The sequence below is a fragment of the Pan troglodytes genome, chromosome 7, assembly GCF_028858775.2.
Source record: "Pan troglodytes isolate AG18354 chromosome 7, NHGRI_mPanTro3-v2.0_pri, whole genome shotgun sequence".
In the NCBI taxonomy this organism is placed as follows: Eukaryota; Metazoa; Chordata; class Mammalia; order Primates; family Hominidae; genus Pan; species Pan troglodytes.
Genome location: NC_072405.2, coordinates 13,980,944 through 14,003,591, shown reverse-complemented (window position 1 = coordinate 14,003,591; position 22,648 = coordinate 13,980,944). Strand labels below are relative to the sequence as shown.

The following is a 22,648-nucleotide window of genomic DNA, read 5'->3' as shown; positions in this document are numbered from 1 at the left end:
TAGCCGTCCCTCCTTCCCTGCTGATCAGCATCGATAAGGCTGTTCTCCCACAGAAATGTGCCTGGGAATCACCCGGGAGTCTGTTCCCCAGGCTGCACCAGGAACACCTGTCATCTACCCTCGTTTCCTGTTCTTATGAACTGTACTGTCTTTAACTCAGATTCTCTGACCTAGGTAATGTTTTTATATAATTTTCAGGCATATTAGCTGAGTTTTGCATTCAAATTTAAGAAACCACAACAAGCTGAGTTAACAATTTGACTGCCACACCTGATACTTAAGAAAGAATTCTGGCTTCATAAAATCCCTGATTGAAGGACCCAAAGCATAAGAGTCCTTGTTGTCTTTACCTTTTATCACCCCCATTTTTCTCTTGATAACTTGGGCTCGCTCCCCAAGTGACAGCCACATGAATTGTGGTTATCTCCCCACAGCCTCCGTTGCTGATCTCCGGGAGAAAACCCCTATTGATTTCTCCATTGTTTCAGTCAACTCCCAAGTCCCATGCCCTCCTCTGAGTCTGTCACTCAGTGGAGAGATTCAGACTCCACCTGGATCCACTACCCCTCCTCCACACAGGAAAAATTCAAGCTAAGAATGGATGAGACAGGGTTCCTCAGTCACTCCATAGAGTCCACAGTTTCATCCCCCACCATGATGGGCTCTTTGTGACACTTTGGGAAGAAGTTGAGAAAATTCCTTCCTATTTTATCAACATTTCAGACAAGTTGAGATTTACACACACAAAATATGTACAAATCCAATTCCTCAGCAATACTGTGAAAATGCCCTCTGTTCATCTAGGGCTGTGTGAAAAGACACCACAAAACTTAGGGAATTAAAACAGCACGATCAGGTCGTCATTCACACATTTGCAGTTGGGACATAGCCCCCTCCACGGGCAACAGAGGAGAGGTTCTGCTGGGAGCTGAAAACCTCAGGGCCAAGACGCTTGCGCCCAGGTAGTGGGGAGTGCTGGGCTGGCTCAGTGGGAGCTCTGACAGGCTGAGGGATGAGACACTGTGATGCACTGAGGCCAGGTCACACCAGCTCATGAGAGAAAAGATAGGTGTGACACTTTTTATCCCACTCATAGCTAGGAGGATTTGAACCAGAGAGATTTACAAACACTGCATATCAGAGTTTTGTTTTTCCTAGAAAGCTGGTTGCTCTGGGTTCTCTAGCTCTTCCTTGCAGGTGGGTTCAGTTCCTTTTTTGGCAATGCTTAGACTTCCTCCAAGCATTGTAGCTGGGCTTCAAAGGCACCAGCACTCTTAGTATGTGTGGGATGCTGGGGGAAAGAAAATCATACACCAAGTGACTTATAAACAACAAAAATACATTTCTCAGTGTTCTGGAGGCTGAGATGTCCAAATCAAGGTGCCAACAGATTGGGTGTCTGGTGAGGACCAGCTTTTTGGTTCATAGATGGTACCTTGTCACTGCTTCCTCACCTGAGGGAATGAATGAAGGAGCTCTCTGGGGCTTCTTCCTCAGGGGCACTAATGCAACTCATGAGGACTCCATCCTCCTGAACATATCACTTCCCAGAAAGCCCCACCTTTTCATGCTATCACCAGGGGAGGGATTTCAACATAGGAATTTCAGAGGGACAAAAACATTCAGGCTGCAGCACCATCCAATACACAGGAAGTCAAAGATACCAACATCTTATGACCTTAGCCCAACAAACGGCATGGTGCTAAGTCAGGTGTGTTCAACTGGTCAAGATGTCACCCAATCTAGATTCAACAGGAGACATTTTCACCTCCATTTTTATGTGAAAAGAGTCAGGGATTTAGGGCTATATGTTAAAACAGCTCAAGGAAGTTATTTCCTTATGGTTTATTGTAAAATAATCCTGCTGCAATCCTCAACACCAGACACACAGACAGCTTGTGAGAGGCGGCTGGGAAAGGCAGACAAAGGGCAGGGACTTGGAGCTCCTACCTGTCCCAGCTGGATCTGCAGGCCCGGGAGTGACTGTGTGGCACAGGCAGCACCAGGACCCTCCCTGCAGGACAGTGGACAAAGGGCTGAGGGGAGGGACAGGGCGATGCACTCTGAGGAGCTGGGAGGTGGAGGGTCCTCCTCAGAGCTCACGTCTGCGTAGCCCCCGCTGTGCCCCATGGTAACACGCATGCTGTGTTCCATGACTACCCTTTCCTACCGGGTCAAAACCATAACCCCAGGGCCCCGCCCAAGGTCCACACACACTGTCTGCTGGGGCCACCAGACACCATAAACGTGTGTGAGAATATACGTGCTGCTCCTGGAAGCTTCTCTCCTCTCACACCTACAACCCCACCCACAGCTTCTCCAGAATGTTTACCCCAGCCTGATGATGGCAAGGTTTTTATTCAGTCTAGACTCGCTTCAATATTCCCTAAAATTCAAATGTGTGTGTCTGAAAAAAAAACTTCAGCTGCATCTACATATAGTGTCTACATGTGGACACTGATTGTCTACACTGGCTGCAATCAGTGGAAAAAATCAGGCTGGGGTTGGGGACTATGGATCAACATGGAAGTGAAAGTACTGTAAAAATCTGTAGACATAACACCTTTTTTGTTTAAACCACAAAATTCTGCCAAGGTTCTGATCCAGCCAAAAGAGAAAAGTGAAAAGGACCACAGGGAAGAATCTCTCTGTTCTAATTTGAGTTTTGGAGTTTGAGAATCACCTGCGGAAGGATGGCGACAATGCCTAGGTGTGACCTCAGTACAGACTGAGACCCTGCTGGGGCTCTGGGCTGCCGAGTCCTGACCGCAGTCTATGGAGGAGGCAAGGATGGGAGCATGGCCATGAGGCAGACACAGAGCAACGTCCCAGCAGATGGTTCCCAGTCCTGCAGCCAAGAATGGGAGGGAAAGAGAGCACAAGACTGGGTTGAGGCAGAGAAGGCCACCCCTCCAGGGACAGGAGCCACCAGTGACTCTGAGCCAGCTGGAGTGTCTCTGTTCTCCCTGAGCTCCCCAAATCGCTCTGGGTGCTGCATGTAAAGCCACCGCCTGGGCCAGGCCACACATCTGTGGCAGGGTTGCTGCACCCGCTCTCCCTCTTCCTGGACAGTGGCCAGGTTTCTGTAGGACACACTCATGGCCCCTCCAGCACTGTTAAAGATTCTGGGCATCAATTTGTCGTCAGTGGGCTGACAAAGTCCCCTTGCAGTTAAAAACCAAATCCTCACCACTAGTGGCCCAGCCACGTTGCAGCAGGCCCTCCATGTACTGGGACATCATGTCTTTGGAGACAGCTATACCCCACTTGTCCATTCTGCTGAGGCCCACAAATGCCATCACCCAGAAGCCCTTCACATCCACTGGGGCCACAGCAGGATACAGTGTGTTGCTGGTCCAGCAGGTGATCTCTCCAGGCCATGCCCGGGTCCCGGGTTCTGAGTTTCATGGGGAGGCCCTCACTACCACCCATCACAACTCTCAGAGCCTCTGGACAAAGCACACCTGTCCTAGCTATGAGCTTCTGCACATGTAGTCTTCCAGGTACCGTAGCTCCTTATGCCCTGCATGGAGCAGGTGTTCTCTTTTTGTGGCCCTTCTTCACTTTCTCCTTTAGAACCACACCTATCATTGATTCAGATGGAGGCTCACACCTCAGGACATCACAACACGAGGGTGGGTTAAGGGACTCTCATTTAGTCCATCGTCCCCAAGCCACCAGCCTCCTCAAGCAGCACGGTGACCTCCTAAAGTCATGGTTATTAATGTCTCTGGATGTGCTATGGACACCCAAGGCACCAAGGTCCTTCCAAGGGCCGTCACGCTTTTAACTCTCAACCCCATGGCCACCACCGCCTCATCACAATTGGGCTAGACCCACTTTGGTGCCTATCTTGGTGATCACAGAAGAGTTAGCTTCTTTTTTCCCTTACAGATAACATCATTTACATGTTCTCCAACAATGAGACCTCCCCATATCATCGCAGGACATCCACCATCTCAACATCAAACATGTACTGAACAATGGACTGTGGATGGATAGTAAACTACGATCTTCTGAGGATGACACCCCAGGCCCACTGGCACCCAGCAGGACCACGAGGCTTTTGCTAGACCACACCTCTCCATTTCACATGCAGCTTCTGGCAAAAGCTCCCTTTTTTACCGGTTTTAAAGGTTAGCTAATATTTCCCACTTACTTCTCCTGGCAGGAAGTAAGGATTATTGCTCCAGAACCCACCGAGGGTGCAGTCAGAGGCAGTAAACGAGAAGAAGAAGCCTTCAAACTAGAGACACCAACTACGTCAGGCAAAGACCATATGGAAGCGCCATCACCAAACATGGCCATGGGGGAGAAAGGCTCCAAGGAAAAGTGGGTGCCAGCCAACCCCATCATCAGTGTCAATATAGAAGCACTGGGAAGAAAGCCCTGAGTGACAAGATGTCAGTGTTCTCTATGATTGGCCTTGCTTGGTATCTTATGTACAAATGGCTTGTGGGGTAGCTGTTTAACCCAGGCCTGGCAGCCTAGAGGGCTGCTGGAACAGGACAGCCCTAGTCAGAATTTGTACCCCAGACTGGAAAACTGGGGAATTCCCTGTAAGCCCTGTTAGAGGGGCGGCACCCCAGATACAACCTGACCTGTGTCCAAGGTGGGCAACTCAACCCTTAGATATGGAATGGGTCCCATGGCACCAATGCTTAAACACCAGCAGCCCTCACAACCACAGATCGTGTTTTAAGGATGAGGAGGTAGTTCTCTGGATGCACAGGCTTCAATCCAAATGGGCTCATGACGCCGCAGCACACACCCAGACTGCAGCCTGAAGAGTTGGAGCCTTGCATTCACAGAAAGCATCCAGACATGATCATGGGCTCAGGGATACACCTGTTCTCCGATGGGTACGAGTTAAGGATGGAAACTCCTATGCCTCCCAGAAAGCACCACTCAAGCTTTTGCTGAATGCTTCTCTGAAGACCCACAAGGCCTGAGAGGCTGTGCAACACCAGCAGTAAAGTGAATGCCCAAACTCCCACCTCCTTTCTTGGGTGGCCATCTGGAAAGGCCACCCCCACCCTGATGGCTAATGCCTCAGACCAGTTCCTGGCCCAGATGATCCTAGACTATTGTTTAACCTTAAACTGTTCATTGGCCAAGCAAACAGGTGATAGTCACCTCTGGGGAACCACATGCCGCGTGTACATCCAGTACTCAGGAGAACCCAAAAATGTCTGTTCCACATAGCAACAGAAGCCCAGGTAGCACTCAGTCTCACCTGGGTGTTCTCCAACATCCCAGCTCAGCCAAATGGCTTTCATTGGTTTTTATGGTTAGACCCCAGGTCCTCGGGACACTGCTTTAGAAACACATTCCAAATCCTCCTCTGTGTGCAGGTGGCATTCCTATCCTAGTCTCTTTGCAGGGCATATACTATGATACGCAGCCAGGCTGTCCCAGAGGCTTTAAATATTCCCTTGGTGCAGGTAGTTCAGCTTAGCCACAGCCAATGCATCACAGAGTCAACTGTGTTAGGAGCCATTGAGAATCCATAGTTGGTTGCTGCCTGGGCCTAGCCAGGGCTGACCAAGGTAGATGAGAGGTTCCTCTGTGGAGTTCTACTTTAACCTCACCTTCCCACCAAATTTCTCAACTGTCCTTGCCACCACAATTATTTAATGGACCCAACAGAAAGTAACCCCGGAAATTAGGACACCTCATCCCAAAAGACCTTTAAATAGGGGAAGTCCACTTGTGCACGGCTGCTCCTTGCTATAGAAGACCTGGGACAGAGGACTGCTGTCTGCCCTCTCTGGTCACCCTGCCTAGCTAGAGGATCTGTAAGTACTACAAAAATTAAACTTTACACTGACTTTTCATCATTGAAGCTATGCCTCCAATCTGACCTCTGACTGTGGGGCCGCCCCAGAGGGACCCAGCGGGTGAATCCCTGCTAGGAACGTCTGTCCAGACCTCTGGTGACTGCTGGGGACAATGGCTTCCATCTAAGTTAATAGAGAAACTCAAGCAGTTTCCTTCTAAACACACATGTCACATGTCCTAGTTGACATGTCCAGTAGAGACTATCACAGGTCTTTGGAACATTCTTTTGAGAGAAACCTATTTAGGTCCTCGGTCTGTTTTTCAAATAGGTTGTTTGATTTTTGCTATTGTGTTGTTTGAATTCCTTATGTATTCAGATATTTGCCCCTTTTGCCACGTAGGTTTTGCAAATATTTTCTCTCATTTTCTGTGTTATCTTGTCACTCGGTTGATTGTTTCCTTTGCTGGGCAGATGCTTTAGCGTTAAATGAAGCCACACTTGTCTATTTTCCCTTTCATTGCCTGTGCCTTTGGTGTCATAGCCAAGAAATCATTACCTACATCAATGTCAAAAGCTTTATCCTTCTCTACACTTCTAGTAGTTTATGGTTTCAGTTGTTACATTTAGGTTTTCAATTCATTCTGAGTTGATGTTTCTACATGGTGTGAGATAAAGATTTAAATACATACATATATAAAATCATGAGGTAGTGTACACTATAAATATACAATTGTTAATTGTTACTCAAGTCTAAATAGAGGTGGAAATAATAAACTTTCTTTTTTTTACTTAAACAACTCTATGTCACTGAGCTGATTTCACCTTTAGCCTGATAAAATCATTGTCCTCTCCACCCTGATTCCTACAGGAGACTACTCACCCCATAACCTCAAAAACCTCTTCATGAGGATGGTAAGTCACCTGAATCCTGAAGTGAATTACTCTCTATTCCATTGGAACTCATATAGGACACCAGAATCTAGACCTCCAGAGAGCAGCAGGACCCATCTTCAGAAAATAAGAAGCATTTGTTCCCTGAGCCTGTTGAATCAAAGTGCAATTTCTATTCCTTTTGGAATGTTAAAAAGTAAATAATAATATTTAAGCAGGTGAACCCACGAGTAACATAGGAGGGTCTTTCTTGTCATTATGAGCTCCAACCTAGCACAGCCATTAAAGGTACAGATGTATACTAGCATGAAACTGGGAGAAGAGGAGCATTCGAGCAACCTTGAGACCAATGGGCCTCTCTTATAAAATGCACACCTCCTCTCACTGAGATTGAGGAAGGTTTCTTGTCTCTGAGCCTTCTCCCAGTAGAGCTATACATCCAGGCTGGCTCCTCCCTCCCCACACAGCTGCTCCTGCTCTCCCTCCCCCAGGTGACCCCAGCCATGAGCACCCTCGCCATCCTTGCTGCCATTCTCCTGGTGGCCCTGCAGGCCCAGGCTGAGCCACTCCAGGCAAGAGCTGATGAGGTTGCTGCAGCCCCGGAGCAGATTCCAGCCGACAACCCAGAAGTGGTTGTTTCCCTTGCATGGGACGAAAGCTTGGCTCCAAAGCATCCAGGTGAGAGAGGCAGGCATGCAGAGCTGCTAAGTCTAGAGGGAAGGACGGGACATAGGTTCCAGAGTTGGGTCTCAGCAGTCTATGTCACTGAGGTGGCTTCACTTAGAATCTCTGGGCATTGATTTTCTCATCTATAAATTGAACAGAGAGCCAAATAAACCTGAGAAATTGTATTTCTCCAAAGACTTGATTCCAAGAAAAGTCTGTGAAATTCACTAAGTTTAAGATATGAAGAGACAGACTAGTTATTTCTGGATCTAAACAAGTAGACTTAATTGTAAAGAGAACATTTTACTCTATCTACAGAAGAGCTTTTAAAAACTGCAGCCAAGCCTGAGGTTATGTTCAGGTGTGTGTGTGATGGGGCAGGAATGCAAAAATGAGAGCAAAGTAGAATGAGTCTCAAATTCTGTGTGACAAGCACTGCTCTGCGTGTTTATTCCTATTGACTGAGGTTGTTCGTGCTACCGGCTGCAATGCAGCCAGCATCACCTGTCAGCTAGCATGTGACTTCCCCAAGATTCTTTTTCTTACCCACTGCTAACCCCATACTCAATTTCTCATGCTCTCCCTGTCCCAGGCTCAAGGAAAAACGTGGCCTGCTATTGCAGAATACCAGCGTGCCTTGCAGGAGAACGTCGCTATGGAACCTGCATCTACCAGGGAAGACTCTGGGCATTCTGCTGCTGAGCTTGCAGAAAAAGAAAAATGAGCTCAAAATTTGCTTTGAGAGCTACAGGGAATTGCTATTACTCCTGGACCTTCTGCTCAATTTCCTTTCCTCATCCCAAATAAATGCCTTGTTACAACATTTCCGTGTTTACACCTCTTTAATGTGTGATATGTGTCTGTGTCAAGACACTTGGGATACACGTACCAAAACGCAAAATCAAATTTTTGAACAATATAAAATTCCAAATTCTAGGAATTTCAAGCAGGAGTTTGGGCTTCAGATCCAAATTGAAAAGAAGGCCCATATGACACCACTGATTTCCCCACGCACTGCTCTGCCTTTTCACCCTGCCTCATTTTCTCTGGATCCACTCTCAAAGAGCTCCCGTGTGCTGAGCAAACAATCGGTGTCAGCTTAAATTTCATGCAGTCACAAAATCATTACTTCTCCGGGAAAAAAAAACATCCTCTGTGCTAAAGAATTGGAGTTTCATTGAACAATGTCAGATTGTACATTTTCCTTTTAAGACATAGGGTTACAAGAGATCCACGGGAAAAACTTTCATTCAGAGGGAAATGGGTTGTTAGCAAAGGCGGGATATATGGAACAGAAAGCACAGCATCTCACATTGGCACGTCCTCATTAAGAGGACCCTCCAGCCACGTCTACTAAGACCTGGATTTCACAATCATAAAGTTGTCTTCACACCCAGAAAACACACACACACAAATGCTCCACCGCACTTCGCAAGGCGCACTCTCTTGTGTTGCCCTAAAGCTGCTGAGAACCTGATTCTGCCTGGAAAATACAGCTTCAGAGGGGATAAGGGACGAGGGAGGGAAAGCATTTCACCAGGAACATGGTAGCGTTCTTGTTGCTGCAGGGGGCTGAGGCAGCTCAGGGGCCCAGGTACACACTGAGACACTGCATGGATACAGAAGCCCACCCAGAACCCCTGGAGGACAGAGTGGGTAATGATCCCAGACTTCTTCTTGTTTAGATGATGAAGGACACAAATAGGGAATCACGGTGTGAAGCCCAGGAGCCTTCTTTGGCTTGCTGTGACAGCCACGGACTTGGAATCATGTGGTCCCCGAATTAACTTTCCATAGTATTCTGAACTATGAACTGGATCAAGATGGCTGCATCTTGGGGCATCTGCCAGAGGTCCACCTGACTTTCTCCCAAGCATCTGAGGTCTCAGTTAAAACTTCACTTGGTCGCTGAGGTCTTTTCTGATCTCTCAATTTTAAATTGCAACAAGATCCCCCTGCTGACCTCCATTCTCTGATTTTCCTCATTGCTAACTGTAGAATTGCAACCATCTCACTCCCTGTACACTTCACTTACTATATGTAACATTTGCCTCCTTACTCTAGAAGGGAAGCTGCATGTTTTGCTTATTGTTGCACCAGAGTGCACGGATGACTGTAACATAAAGTAGGGGGTTAATAAATTAATTCTGATTACATTAACTAATTGCATCTAATAGCACATAACAATATAAAATTATTTATTAATTGTTATTCCTAAATTCCATAGGAAAAAGCTAAATTCAACAGAGGTAGAGCAGTCCATTTTCTAGACCCTATGACAGCACACCTTTAAAAAACAAAATAAATAAAAGTATTCAAGGCTGAAACATGAAAAAACGTCATGGGTACTATTTGGCATCATGAAGCTTTAGGACCTTAGAAGAAGCAGGCCATTCCAGTTAAAGCAGCAAAAAGAGTTCATGTGAATCTTCAAGTACAACATCAATATGTTTAAAACATGGAATGACTACAAGAAGAGGTAGAATGAAATGTTTGGTGGACAGAATGGTATCAGGGCAAGAGCTATGCAGGATAAGGGTCGACCTCCACTGAATTTAGAGGAATGGATGTTGCCAGAGAGAAGGATGGAGTAGAATTCAGGCTGATGTGCTGAGAAGCATCCATCAATCCAAGGGAAAGGGCCAGATGAGAACAGAGCCTCCCTGCTCCTCTGTGTGGATAAAGGCACACTGGGAGCACCACATGTGGCTTCTGCTACTGCAGTCTAGGGTGGGTGATGACTGCTGCAAACTCTAGGGACAGAGAATTCAGGGAGAAGTGTGAGGGTCTCCAAACAACCAGGGCAACTTGCTCAGCCTCAAATGAGGCACAACACTGTTTACTGGGATGCACATACACTCTAGGATTAGTGATGACATGCAAGAACTTTTCTACCTGAAATGAGCCATTCATGCGGCAGGACAAGGAAATAAGGAATAAGTTAGATGCCTCATCCCTTTAAATGTAATTACTCAAGGGGACGGCAGCCCTGTCTCTGTAGGCAGGTAGGAGCCTAACTCCAATACGCACAAACTAGCAAACGCAGATGGCCCAATCACACTGCAAGACTCCCACTACCAACCTCCAGTGCATTTCCGCTAGCTCACCCAGGGCTTAACCTTCCCGCTTTGGCTTCAGGAAAGTGGAGGCCAACGGCTCTCCCTGTTGCAACGTTCTGACTCCCATTTCAATAGTCTTCAATAAGTGCTTCCTTCACATTTTTAAAAGGTCTTGGTTAATTTGTACTTGTACAAAAAATGAAATAGGTTTCTTTGGCTGTTACTGTTCTGATTTTCTAAACTCGGCTTATAAGCAAAACCAGAAGGAAAGAGATCTGAAAAGAACTCATTCCATTTTAGGAATATCGGTATTTTTTCCGTTTTCACGAAAAAAACAAATAACTCATGAAGAAACTAAGGGAAAGAGCTCACTCTAACATTTCCTAGAAATCAACCTCCCAACATCTCAATTCTGTGTCCTCCTGGATAACAGGGACCGCCACCTCGTTCCAGCCTTCCACCCCATGGCTACTCCCTAACTCCTGCACCACCTGGAATTCCTCCATCTCTGAACATCACTTATGAAATTCCTGTCCCTGACACACCCATTGTCCTCCAGCCTCTCACATAGCCGTCCCTCCTTCTCTGCTGATCAGCATCAATAAGGCTGTTCTCCCCCGGGGCTGTGCATGGGAATCATCCAGGAGTCTCTTCTCCAGGCTGCACCCAGGACACCTGCCATCTGCTCTCATTTCCTACTCTTATGCACTGCACCATTTTGCCTCAGCTTCTCTTATCTGGGTAATTTTTGTTGTATCTTTTTCAGGCATATTAGCGGAGTTGTGCATTCCAATTTAAGAAACCACAACAAGCTGAATTAACATTTTGAATGCCCCACCTGAAAAGTGGCTCACACCTGTAATCCAAACACTTTGGGAAGCCAAGGAGGGTGGATCATGAGGTCAGGAGTTCAAGACCAGACAGCGCAACACGGTGAAAACTGTCTCTACTACTAAAAATAGAAAAATTAGCCGGGTGTGGTGGTGGGTGCCTGTAATCTCAGCTACTCGGGGGGCTGAGGCAGGAGAATCGCTTCAACCTGGGAGGTGGAGGTTGCAGTGAGCCAAGATCGCGCCACTGCACTCCAGCGTGGGTGACAGAGTGACACTCTGCCTCAAAAAAAAAAAAAAAAGAAAGAAAGAAAGAAAAAAAAAAGAAAGAAAGAAAAGAAAAGAAAGAATTCTGGCTTCATAAAATGCCTGATCCAAGGACTCTAGGCATGAGTTACCTTGTTGTCTTCACCATTTTGTTTCCTGCTTTTTTCTCTTGATCTTAACTTGGGGTCTCTCCCCAGGTGACAGCCATGTGAATAATGGTCGTCTTCCCTGGACCTTCACAGCTCATCTCTGGGAGAAAACCCCTACTTCTCTCTCCATTGTTTCAGCCAGCTCTGGAGTTGCACGCCCTCCTCTGAGTCTGTCACTGAGGGGAGAGGTTGAGACTCCACCTGGATCCCACACTACCCCAGCTCCCCACAGGAAAAATTCAAACTAAGAATGGGTGAAATGGGGTTCCTCAGTCACTCCAAAGAGTCCACAATTCCATGCCCCCACCACAATGGGCTCTTTGTGACACTTTGGGATTCCATTGAGAAAGTTCTGTCCTATTTCATCAATATTTTAGAGAAGCTGAGATTTACACACACACACAAAGTACAAGTCCAGTTTGTCACCAATACTGTGAAAATTGTCCTCTGTTCATCTAGGGCTGTATGAAAAGACACCACAAGACTTAATGGATTAAAACCACATGATCAGGTCTTCATTCACACATTTGCAATTGGGAGGTGGCTCTCTCCACAGGCATCAGAGGAGAAGTGCTGCTGGGATCTGAAAACCTCAGGCCCAAGACACTTGTGAACAGGTGGCAGGGGGTGCTGGCTCAGCTGCAGCTCTGACAGGGCTGAGGGATGAGACCCTGTGAGGCACTGACTTCAGATCATGCCGGTTCATGAAGGAGGAGATTGGTGTGACACTTTGTATCCCACTCATAGCTAGCAGGATTTGCAACACTTAGACTTCCTCCAAGCATCGTATCCGGGCTTCAAAGACACAAGCAATCTGAGTGTATGTGGAGTGCTGGAAAAAAATACCATACACCAAGTGACTTAGAAACAACAGAAATATATGTCTTGGTGTTCTCAAGGCTGAGAAGTCCAAAACAAGGTGCCAACACACTTGGTGTCTGGTGAGGACCGGTTTTGTGATTCATAGACGGCACCTTCTCACTGAATCCAACTCGCTGCAGATGACATAATTTCATTCTCTTTTATGAATGTAGTATCCCATCATGTATACGTACCACATTTTCCTCATCCAGTCCAACACTGATGGGCATCTAGGTTGACTCCATGTCTTTGTTATCATGAATGATGCTGCCATGAACATACGAGTACATGTGTCTTTTTGGCAGAATAATTTGTTTTCCTTTGGATATATACCCAGTAGTGAGATTCCTTGGTTGAATGCTGGTTCTATTTTAAGTTATTTGCGAAATCTCTAAACTGCTTTCCACTATGGCTGAACTCATTAACATTCCCCTCAACAGTGTATAAGCGTTCTCTTTCTCTGCAGTCTTGCCAATATCAGTATTTTTTAACTTTTCAATAACAGCCATTCTGACTAGTGTCAGCTGGTATCCCTTTGAGGTTTTATTTTGCATTTCTCTAATGATCAGTAATGTGGAGCATTTTTTCATGTTTCTTGGCCTCTTGTATGTCTTTTTTTGAGAAGTGTCTGTTCATGCCCTGGCACGCATTTTAAAGGGGTCATTTCTTTTTCGCTTACTTATTTGTTTAAGTCCCTTGTAGAGGAAAATCACTTTGACCACGAGATCACCACCAACCAGCCTTTCCTTACTGCTACAAACACGGACCTCGCCATCTCCAGTACACGGGGCTGGCTCATGGCCAGTACCCAAACCCTTGCCTTGCTGCTTCCCTGACCTCATGCTTTGCTGATTACCCCAAAAATGACCTCAGTAGAGTGGAATTTTGCTGAGATCACCATGTGCTTTCAGAATAAGCCCATTACTTTATGGTGCAAGGAACCCATAGAGCCTCAGTGAGATTGTAAAGCTGCCCTACAAGCTACGGAAAACTATGGACTTGGGAGAACTGTGTGTAAGAATACCACGCCCGAATCTCACCAGCTCTCCAGTGATAACGCTCATGCAGTGCTGCGGAAATGCCTATGGACTGGAGTGTGCTCTGTGTGCAGGAAGCAGGTCCAGGTTTCACTTCCTCAGGACATGGGACATTTCCGGAACCCGGAGATCTTCCTCTCGCTCATATACAACCCTTCATACTTAGTCCCTATAACCTCATCATTGCGACCCTGCAGGCACCTACTAATGCCCTGGAAGCTAAAACTGTCACCAGAGCCTCAGTTTCCCCAAATAACCCAAATTTCTTCTTATGCTGGGGTGAGACTGGTGCTCACTTCCTCCAAAGCTGAAGTTCCTGGGCCTGCCACACATCAGGAATTCACTGCTTCCTCAGAGGGACAGGAGACCCCACTGCTGTGCCACAGCGACTGCCCCTAGCAAGGCTTGAGATGCCTCCTCTACCTTAATGTTGAGGGAGATGCTTTAGTTCTCACTCCACTGCCCCCAGGCCTCCACCGGCCGATGCCTGCTGCCTTCACACAGAGCTGCAGGGGAGGACCTGAGCACTCAGCCTGTTTGACCAGCACTGTGCATGACCTTCCCATGGCAGCAGGGGCTGTCTGGCCTGTACACTGGGTTCAGCAACATCACCATAGGTATTTATTGCCTCTCGAGTGACTGCTTTCTTTTCTCATTTCCAGAAACCTTATCACATCTACCTCACTATGAGAAGGAGGAGGAGGGTGGATAGTGGTACATTTTAAAATGTGCTCTAGTTTTCCTAGGACTTCTCCTCAGATAACACAGGAGGGACCACAGGAGCTCAATCCTGCATATCTCGAGTGACCAGTGATCTTCCCACTCACGCTGTGTGTATGGAGGCTCTTAAGCCTGCCCAGAATTGACTTAAGAGCAAGGTATTTGAGAACACAGCACCAGGTGATGTAAGCTAACATCCATATTGCTTCTACCTTGGCCGCCTCCCTGAGAGACTTCCAAAAGACATTAGATCTCAAGCAGGAAACTCAGGAGTCCTTGGCGCCAGTGGTCCTAGACACTCGTTTAGCCTTAAACTGTCCATTGCCCAAGCAATGAGGCAATTGTCCGCTCCAGGGAACCACATGCTGTGTGCACATCCTTAACGAACCCAACAAAACCTGCCCTGCCTGGTAACAAGCCGACGTGGGATTCAGTCTCAACCAGGTGGTCTGCAACATCCCAACCCAGCCAATCGGCTTTGATGTGTTGTTATGGTTAGAGCACAGGTACTTGGGAGGCTGGTTCAGGCAAGATTCCTCATCCTCTCCTGTGCATGGGTGTCAGTCATAACTTGTCTCCCTAACAGAGTGTATCCTGTGATATGCAGGCCAGGCTCTCCTGGGGGCTTTAAGTATTCCCTGGGTGCAATTACCTCAGCCTGAGCCACCAGCACAGGCGTCTCGGGGTCCATTGTCTTAGGAGTCATGGAATCCATCATTGGTTGCTGCCTGGGCCTGGCCAGGGCTGACCGAGTTAGATGCGGGGTTCTCTGTGGACTCATGTCTACACCACAGCGTCCCTCCAAATTTCTCAACTGCCCTTGCCACCAGAGTTATTTAATGTACCCAACAGAAAGTAACCCAGGATATTAGGACACCTGATCCCAAATCACCCTTAAATAGGGAAGTCCCCTTCTGTTTGTGCACGGCTGCTCTTGCTACAGGAGACCAGGGACAGAGGACTGCTGTCTGCCCTCTCTGGTCACTCTGCCTAACTTCAGGAGCTGTAAGTAACACAGAGCTTAAACTCTCACATTGAGGTTTCAACATTGAAGCTGTGCCCCCAGTCTGACCTGTGACTCCTGGACCACCCCAGAGGGACCTAGTGGGTGAATCCCCTGCTGTGCATTTCTCTCTGAACCTCTGGTGGTTGCCTGGGGCATTGGCTACCAGCTAAGTTAATAGAGACACTCAGGAAATTTCCTTCGAAATACACGTGTCCTACTTGACATGTCTAACAGAGACAATAGTAGCTCCTTGAAACATTATTTTATTTTGAGAGGAGCCTATCCTGCTCCTTGGCCTGTTTTTCAATCAGGTTATTTGTTATTTGCTATTGAGTTGTTTGACTTACTTATGTATTTGGATATTTACCCCTTCTACCACTTAGGGTTTGCAAATATTTTCTCTCATGTTCTGGGTCACTTTTTCACTCAGTTGTTTGTCTTTTTGATTTTTGCCATTCAGATGCTTTAATGTTCAATGCAGCCCCACTTGTCTATTTTTCTTTTCATTGCCTGTGTCTTTGCTGCCATAGCAAAGATATCATTACCAACATCAATGTCAAAGCATTATCTTCATATGTTCCTCTCGTCATTTTACGGTTTCAGGTCTATGTTTGGGTCTTCAAAACATTTTGAGTTGATTTGTGTATGCAGTATATGATAAAAAACCACATGTATATGAACATGAAATCCTAACACAGTATACAGTAGATTTATACCATTTTAAATTCTTATTCATATCTCAGTAGAGCTGGAAAAATTTCTTTTGGATGTGGATGAACTTTTTACCTCGATGTCACTGTGTTCATTTCACCTATCACGTGATAGGGTCATGGTCCTCTTCACACTGGCTCCTACAGGAGACTACTCACCCCATGACTTCATGAGGGTGGTCACGCCCTTGATGCCTGCAACAAATGGCTCTTCACTTGATAGGAATTTATGCCTGCTGCCAGAGTGTAGACCTCCAGGGAGTACTGGGGCCATCTGCAGAAAATGACACATTTGCTCCCTGAACTTATTGAACGAAAGCACTGCTGTTATCTTTTGGTTATTAAAAAGTAAATATGTAATGAAGTGAGAAACAGGAAAAACATGCCAGGATCCTCATCTTCACCATCTTCTCCAAACACCTGCTCCATCTACTCACACTTTCTAGTGTGAATAGAGATTCACACTACAATAAAAGCTGAGAGATCAAAGGAGGAAAAGAGGGACATTGAGACCAAAGGGATCCCACACAATCCCCAGTGAAATGCACACCTCCTCTCACTGAGAAGTTTCCAAGTTTCTTGTCTCTGAGCCTTCTCTCTGCAGATCTATAAACCCAGGCTAACTCCTCTCTCCCCACACATCTGCTCCTGCTCTCCCTCCTCCAAGTCTCTGTAGCCATGAGGACCCTTGTCCTCCTCACTGCCACCGTTCTCTTTGTGGCCCTGCAGGCTCAGGCGGAGCCACTTCGGGCAAGAGCTGATGAAGCTGCAGCCGAGGAGCAGCCTGGAGCAGATGATCAGGAAGTGTCTGTTTCCTTTACATGGGATGAAAGCGCTGCTCTTCCACTTTCAGGTGAGACAGGCCGGCATGCAGAGAGCTGCATAGTCTAGAGGGTTGGACGGGAGAGAGAGTCTGGAATCGAGTCTCAATGGTCCATGTCACTTAGGTGGCTTCATTTAGCATCTCTGGTCCTTCGTATTCTCATCTACAAATTGAATAGAGAGCCCAATAAATCTAACAGGTTTTCTGTCTTTAAAGACTTAAGGCTGCTCTGCCTGGAGAGTAGCCATTATTTTACTCTTTTACTTTCTTAATAATCCTTTCACTTTAGAAAAAATAAATAAAAAGGAAAGACTTGATTCCAAGATATGCCTGTGAAACTCAGTAGGTTTAAGATATGAAGAGATGGTCTGACTACTTCTTTCTGGATCTAAACAAGTAGACTTCATTATAGGGAGAATATTTTACTGTATCTATAGAATGGTTTTTAAAAAGTAGAGCCAAGCCTAAGAGTGTGTTCAGCTGTGTGTGTGATGGGGCAGAAGCACAAAAATGAGCGCAAATGAGAATGAGTCTCAAATCCTCTGTGACCAGCACTGCTCTGTGTATTTATTCCTATTGACTGAGGTTGTTCATGCTACCGGCCCTAATGCAGACAACATCACTCATCAGCTGGCACGTGACTTCTCCAAGATTCCCTTTACAACCCACTGTTGACCTTGGTGATCCATTTCTGATGCTGTCCCTGTGTCCCCAGGCTCAGGGAGAGGCTTGAGGTGCATTTGCAGATGAGGAATTTGCCATTTCTTTCAATGTCGCTTTGGGTCCTGTGCCCTTCCTGGTAGATTATACCGGATCTGCTGCTGCTGAGCTTGCAGAATCAAGAAAAATAAGCTCATTATTTACTCTGAGAGTAAAAGAAATTCTTGTTATTCCTGTACCTTGTCCTTAATTTCATTTTCTCATCCTAAATAAATACCTTATCGCAAGATTTCTGTCTTTACATCTCTTTCACATTTGATGTGTCTTTGTGTCTCAAGACACTTGGCATGCACCTACCAGAATCCTAAGTTTTTAAACAAAACAAAATTCCACATTCTAGGAGTTTCAAGCAGGAGTTTGGGCTTCAGACTGTAATTGAAAAGAAGGCCCATATGACACCACCAATCTCCCCATCCACTGCTCTGTCTTTTCACTCTGTCTCATTTTCTCTGGATCCACTCAAAGAGCTCCCATGTACTGGGCAAACAATCGGTGTCAGCTTAAAGTTCATGCAGTCACAAAATTGTTACTTCTCTGGGAAAACCACCATCCTCTGTGCTAAAGAATTGGAGTTTCACTGAACAATGTCAAATTGTACATTTTCCTTTTAAGACATAGGGTTACATGAGATCCATGGAAAAAACTTTCTTTAAGAGGGAAATGTGTTGTTAGCAAAGGTGGGACGCATGGAACAGAAAGCACAGCAGCTTACACTGGCATGTCCTCATTAAGAGCACCCACCAGCCATGTCTACTAAGACCTGGATTTCACACCCATAGACTCTTCTTCACACCCAGAAAATGCACAAACACAAATGCTCCACTGCACTTTGCAACAGGCACTCTCTTGTGTTGCCTTAAAGCTTCTGAGAACTGAATCTGCCTGGAAAATACAGCTTCATAGGAGATAAGTGATGAGGGAGGGAAAGCATTTCACTGGGAAAATCGTAGCCTTCTTGTTGTTGCAGGGTGCTGAGGCAGCTCAGAGGTCCAGGCACCCCACTGAGACACTGCATGGATGGGGAAGCCACCAACACCAACCACAAATGCCCAGACCTCAGGAGGAGGGAGTAGGCATTCCCCACGTCCACCTCATGCAGATTCTGAGCAGGTCTCGGCCCCAGACTGAGGCTCTGCCTGTCTGAAGTGGCAGCTCAGGGATCCAGGCACCCCACTGAGATGCTGCATGGCTGGGGAACTCAATACAGATCTTAGGGACTATAGATGAGTCTATGTCTGACACATAAATGGTCCCAGCTCTACCTCTTCTTTGGACAAGGAAGGACACACATTAAGATTGAGAATGCAATGGCCAGACAACATTCCTTAGGTTCCTACAACTGCCACTGACTTGAAGTCACATGGTGCTTGCTTTAACTCTGCATATTGCTCCTAACTGTCCGCTGGGCTGGGCTGACTCCCTCACACGGCTTTTGCACTTCAACCAGAAGTCTACCTTTCTTGCACCCCAGATCCTGGAGTCTCTGCTAAAACTTCCCTTTGTCACTGAGGGCTTTACTGATTTCTCAATTTTAAATTGCAACTAGTTCCCCCTGGAAACCTCAATCCCTTTCTTCTCTTATTTTAAACTGTAGAGTTTCACACCATCTTACATTCTGTACATTTCACCTGCTTTCTGTAATGTTTGCCTCCCTACTCTAGAAGGTGAGCTGCAAGTTTTACTCATTGTTGGGCCACAGTACATAGACGACTCCCTAATAAATAGTAGAGGATCAGCAAATTCATTATGATTACATTAATTAGTCATATCTAACATCACATATTATTACAAAATCAGATTGTTATTACAAAACTTCATAGAATAAACCTGACACCTATGGGGATAAAGCACCCATGTGCCTAGTCCATGTGACAGCATTGCTTTAAAAATCAATAAAAATCATTTAAAACTAACAGGAGAATATCATGGGTAAAAAATGGCTTTGTGAAGCATCACTACCTTCTAATGAAGAACTAGCCATTTTGGCCTGTAGTGGCGAGACAAGAGTTTATGATATATCTTTAACTGAAACATACAAGATATTGAAAAATTCAATACATTAAAAAGAAGAGGTAGAGCAGTATTCTAGGTAAAGAAAATGGCATTGGGACAAGAAGTATGCAGGGTCAGAGAGACCTCCACTGAATTTAGAGGAATTGCTTTTGCAACTGAGAAGAGTAGAGCAGAATTCCGGCCGACGTGCTGAGAAGTATCCATCAATCCAAGGGAAGGGGGCAGATGAGGACGGAGCATCCCATCGTCCTCAACTGGGGGCACCACATGTGGCTTCTGCTACTGCAGTCCAGGGTGGCCAATGAAAGCAGCAAACTCTAGGGACGGAGAATGCAGGGAGAGATGTGAGGGTTTCCAGACAACCAGGGTAATTTTCGCAGCCTCAAATAAGACCCCGAAATCATTATTGAAAACACAAACTCTGTATGTACACTGAAGACCTACTAGGCATTTTAAAGAACCCACTCATGTGATCGAACGATAAAGAATAAGTCAGAGGTGGGCCATGTTTTCACAATGTGATTATCCCAAGACATAGCATCCCTGTCTCATTGTAGGGCTTCCACTGTGAGGCTCTGAATCCCTACAGGGCATGGAAGCACAAAGAAAAGTGTGCTTGGCAGTTTCATTTCCACTCACCCCCTTCTATTCTTAAGCCCTCATCCTTAAGATGTGAAGCTGTATCTAGAAAATCTCCAGGAATCTTCTCATCCACAATTTCCAGTCTAAACTCACTTGCCATTCCCCATGTTTACAACCTTCCTTCAGTGAGCACAGTCTACACAGCGTCCTACTGAATGTCTTCATACATTTCCTCTACACACTGTTCTCCACACTTGGAACTTAATCTCTCACCTCTCTCCTTGCCCCAGTCCTGTCCTCCTTCAAGAAGGACATGAAGCCTCTACTGCTCCACAGTGTCACTTGACTTTATTTAGGCACTTACTGGGGACACGTTTTTTGGCACCAATGACAGGTGTAAGACAATTTTTCCATGGGTGGGGGTGCTGAGGGATTGTTTCTGGATGAAACTATTCTACCTCATATCATCAGGCATTAGTTAGATTCTGATAAGGAGCACACAGCCTAGATCCCTCGAGTGCACAGTTCACAATAGGGTCCACATTCCTGTGAGAATCGAATGTCACCGTTAATCTGACAGGAGGTAGAGCTCAGGCGGTAATGTTCACTCACCTCCTGCTGTGTGCCCCGGTTCCTAACAGGCCATGGACCGGTACTGCTCCTCAGCACAGGGCTTGGGGACCCATGCCATAAGCACATGAAGGGATTTGGAAAAAGGGGCCTGGGATTCCAGCCTAGCTTTGACGATACTGGACCTTTATCCTTGGAGGCAACACTTTAATCCTATGGATCAAACTATAGTATTCTGTAAAATGAGAATACTAATGCATTCTTCCCATTTATGATGGGTTGAAGGCAGCATTGTGTGACATCATAAAAGTGCTATTAATTGGATAACTCCTATAGGCCAGACAGTATTCTCAAAACACAAAAAGATTTAATATACTAATATTAGCTAATATGAACTGATTACTAAGAAATATCCATCCATTATAATAACTAATACATTAATCCTATTAACTCTCAATTACCATTAAATATTTTTTTCAGAAATATACATTAAGGAGAAAATGAACATTAGACAGATTATTTACCTTAATCAAAGTCAAAAATGATTGAGCAACAAGACTGATGCCAAATTCCATATACTTCATTCATACCCTATACTCTCTATCCTCTGAATTCTGCAGTGCTGGCTTCTGTAAGCTGCTGGGTTATTTGTGTTCTGAGCCTAGAACCTGACAGCTGCTGATGCTCAAGGGATATTTGCTGACTGAGAGTCTTACATGAGCATCACAGGCTCTCATCGGCACAAGCCTTTGTAAAGCCCCTCCTTTGGGATTTCATGTGAAGCATCTGGGATCTGATCTTTTGGTCCACATCCTTTAAGTAGCTGAAGTCAAGTTTATTACCAGACGCCACCAGTCAGAATTCCCATTGATCATCATTACTGAGTAAAGAGATTTATTGCTCTCAGAAAATGGTGGCTAGGAGTACTGTTGACCTCTCCACAGACTGGAGATAATGATATGGCCAGCAGGATGCACCCATCGGGGTCTACAGGTGCATGAGATTGCAGCAAGAACAGGTCCCCAAGACTGCAATTCATCTTGGGATCCAGCCCCTCCTGTGCAGAAGCAGGATCTGAATGTCTCTGAGGAGGGAAGAGACATGGGCTTCCTGTGTGTATAAGTCAGTCAGGTGCAAGATCAGAGATAAGGGCCTTCAGAAATGGAATTCTGTGCTTACACTGAAATGTGTGTACTTTGGGGAAGACTGAGGCACAGCACAGTGGGACAGAAGAGGTGAAACAGACCACACAGAGCACCTTTGTTGCTACAATGTCGCTTTGATGTTTCTCTGATCTAGCAGCTTCATCTACGGCCATGTTTCCTACACACTTGTTGGGCCTCTGTATGTGCCATTCATACGTCCAGTTGGTATGGATCCTGATAGCCCTCCCTGGGACAGCACAGCCTCCTCAGGGAGGGTGGCAGCAGATGGAAAGGCAACCCTGACTCATAGCGCAGAGCATGAACGAACACATGCAAGACTGAGTTTTACAAAGTTAAGTGGGAAAGACACAAAACTCAGAAAGCAACAAATAAATTTTAAATCTACATAAAAATAACTACACATCAAAAGAAACCCTATAGAGAATGACAAACTAAAAATATTTCTAATACACATGACAAAGTGTTAATTTCAAACTATATAAACAGATGCTACCAGTCAATAAAAATAAATAGGCCAAGAAGGTTTAAAAAAAAAAAGCACTTCAGGAAAAATAAATACAAGTGCTTCTTGGGCATTAAATCCTCTTGAGCCTAATTTACATGAAAAATGCAAACCAAGACTCCACTGTGATATCAAATTTTGCTTATCACGTTGGAAAAGATTTAAAAAGCTCTATAATGCATGTACCAGCTGCTTTCATCCACAAAGACCAGGAAACCCAAATAAACAGCGGATTTCAAAGGCCAGATCATGTTTCTCCTAAGTCGTGACACAACCAGAGGTGGGCAAACAGGA

At 45.7% G+C, this 22,648-nt stretch overlaps 1 protein-coding gene across 2 annotated transcripts; it reads left to right on the top strand.

Moving 5' to 3' along the window:
- Positions 1 to 5,689: 5,689 nt before the first annotated feature.
- Positions 5,690 to 8,162, top strand: LOC107973256 (neutrophil defensin 1). 2 transcript variants are annotated; one of them, XM_024344988.3, is made up of 4 exons: positions 5,690 to 5,798; positions 6,651 to 6,694; positions 7,165 to 7,351; positions 7,932 to 8,162. In XM_024344988.3, the coding sequence occupies exons 2-4, from the start codon at positions 6,686 to 6,688 to the stop codon at positions 8,039 to 8,041; spliced, it is 306 nt and encodes a 101-aa protein (XP_024200756.1). In that variant the 5' UTR covers positions 5,690 to 5,798; positions 6,651 to 6,685; the 3' UTR covers positions 8,042 to 8,162. The 2 variants fall into 2 exon arrangements, with proteins under 2 accessions (XP_024200756.1, XP_024200757.1); XM_024344989.2 differs by lacking the exon at positions 6,651 to 6,694 and having other exon boundaries at positions 5,691 to 5,798.
- The last annotated feature ends 14,486 nt before the right edge of the window (positions 8,163 to 22,648 follow it).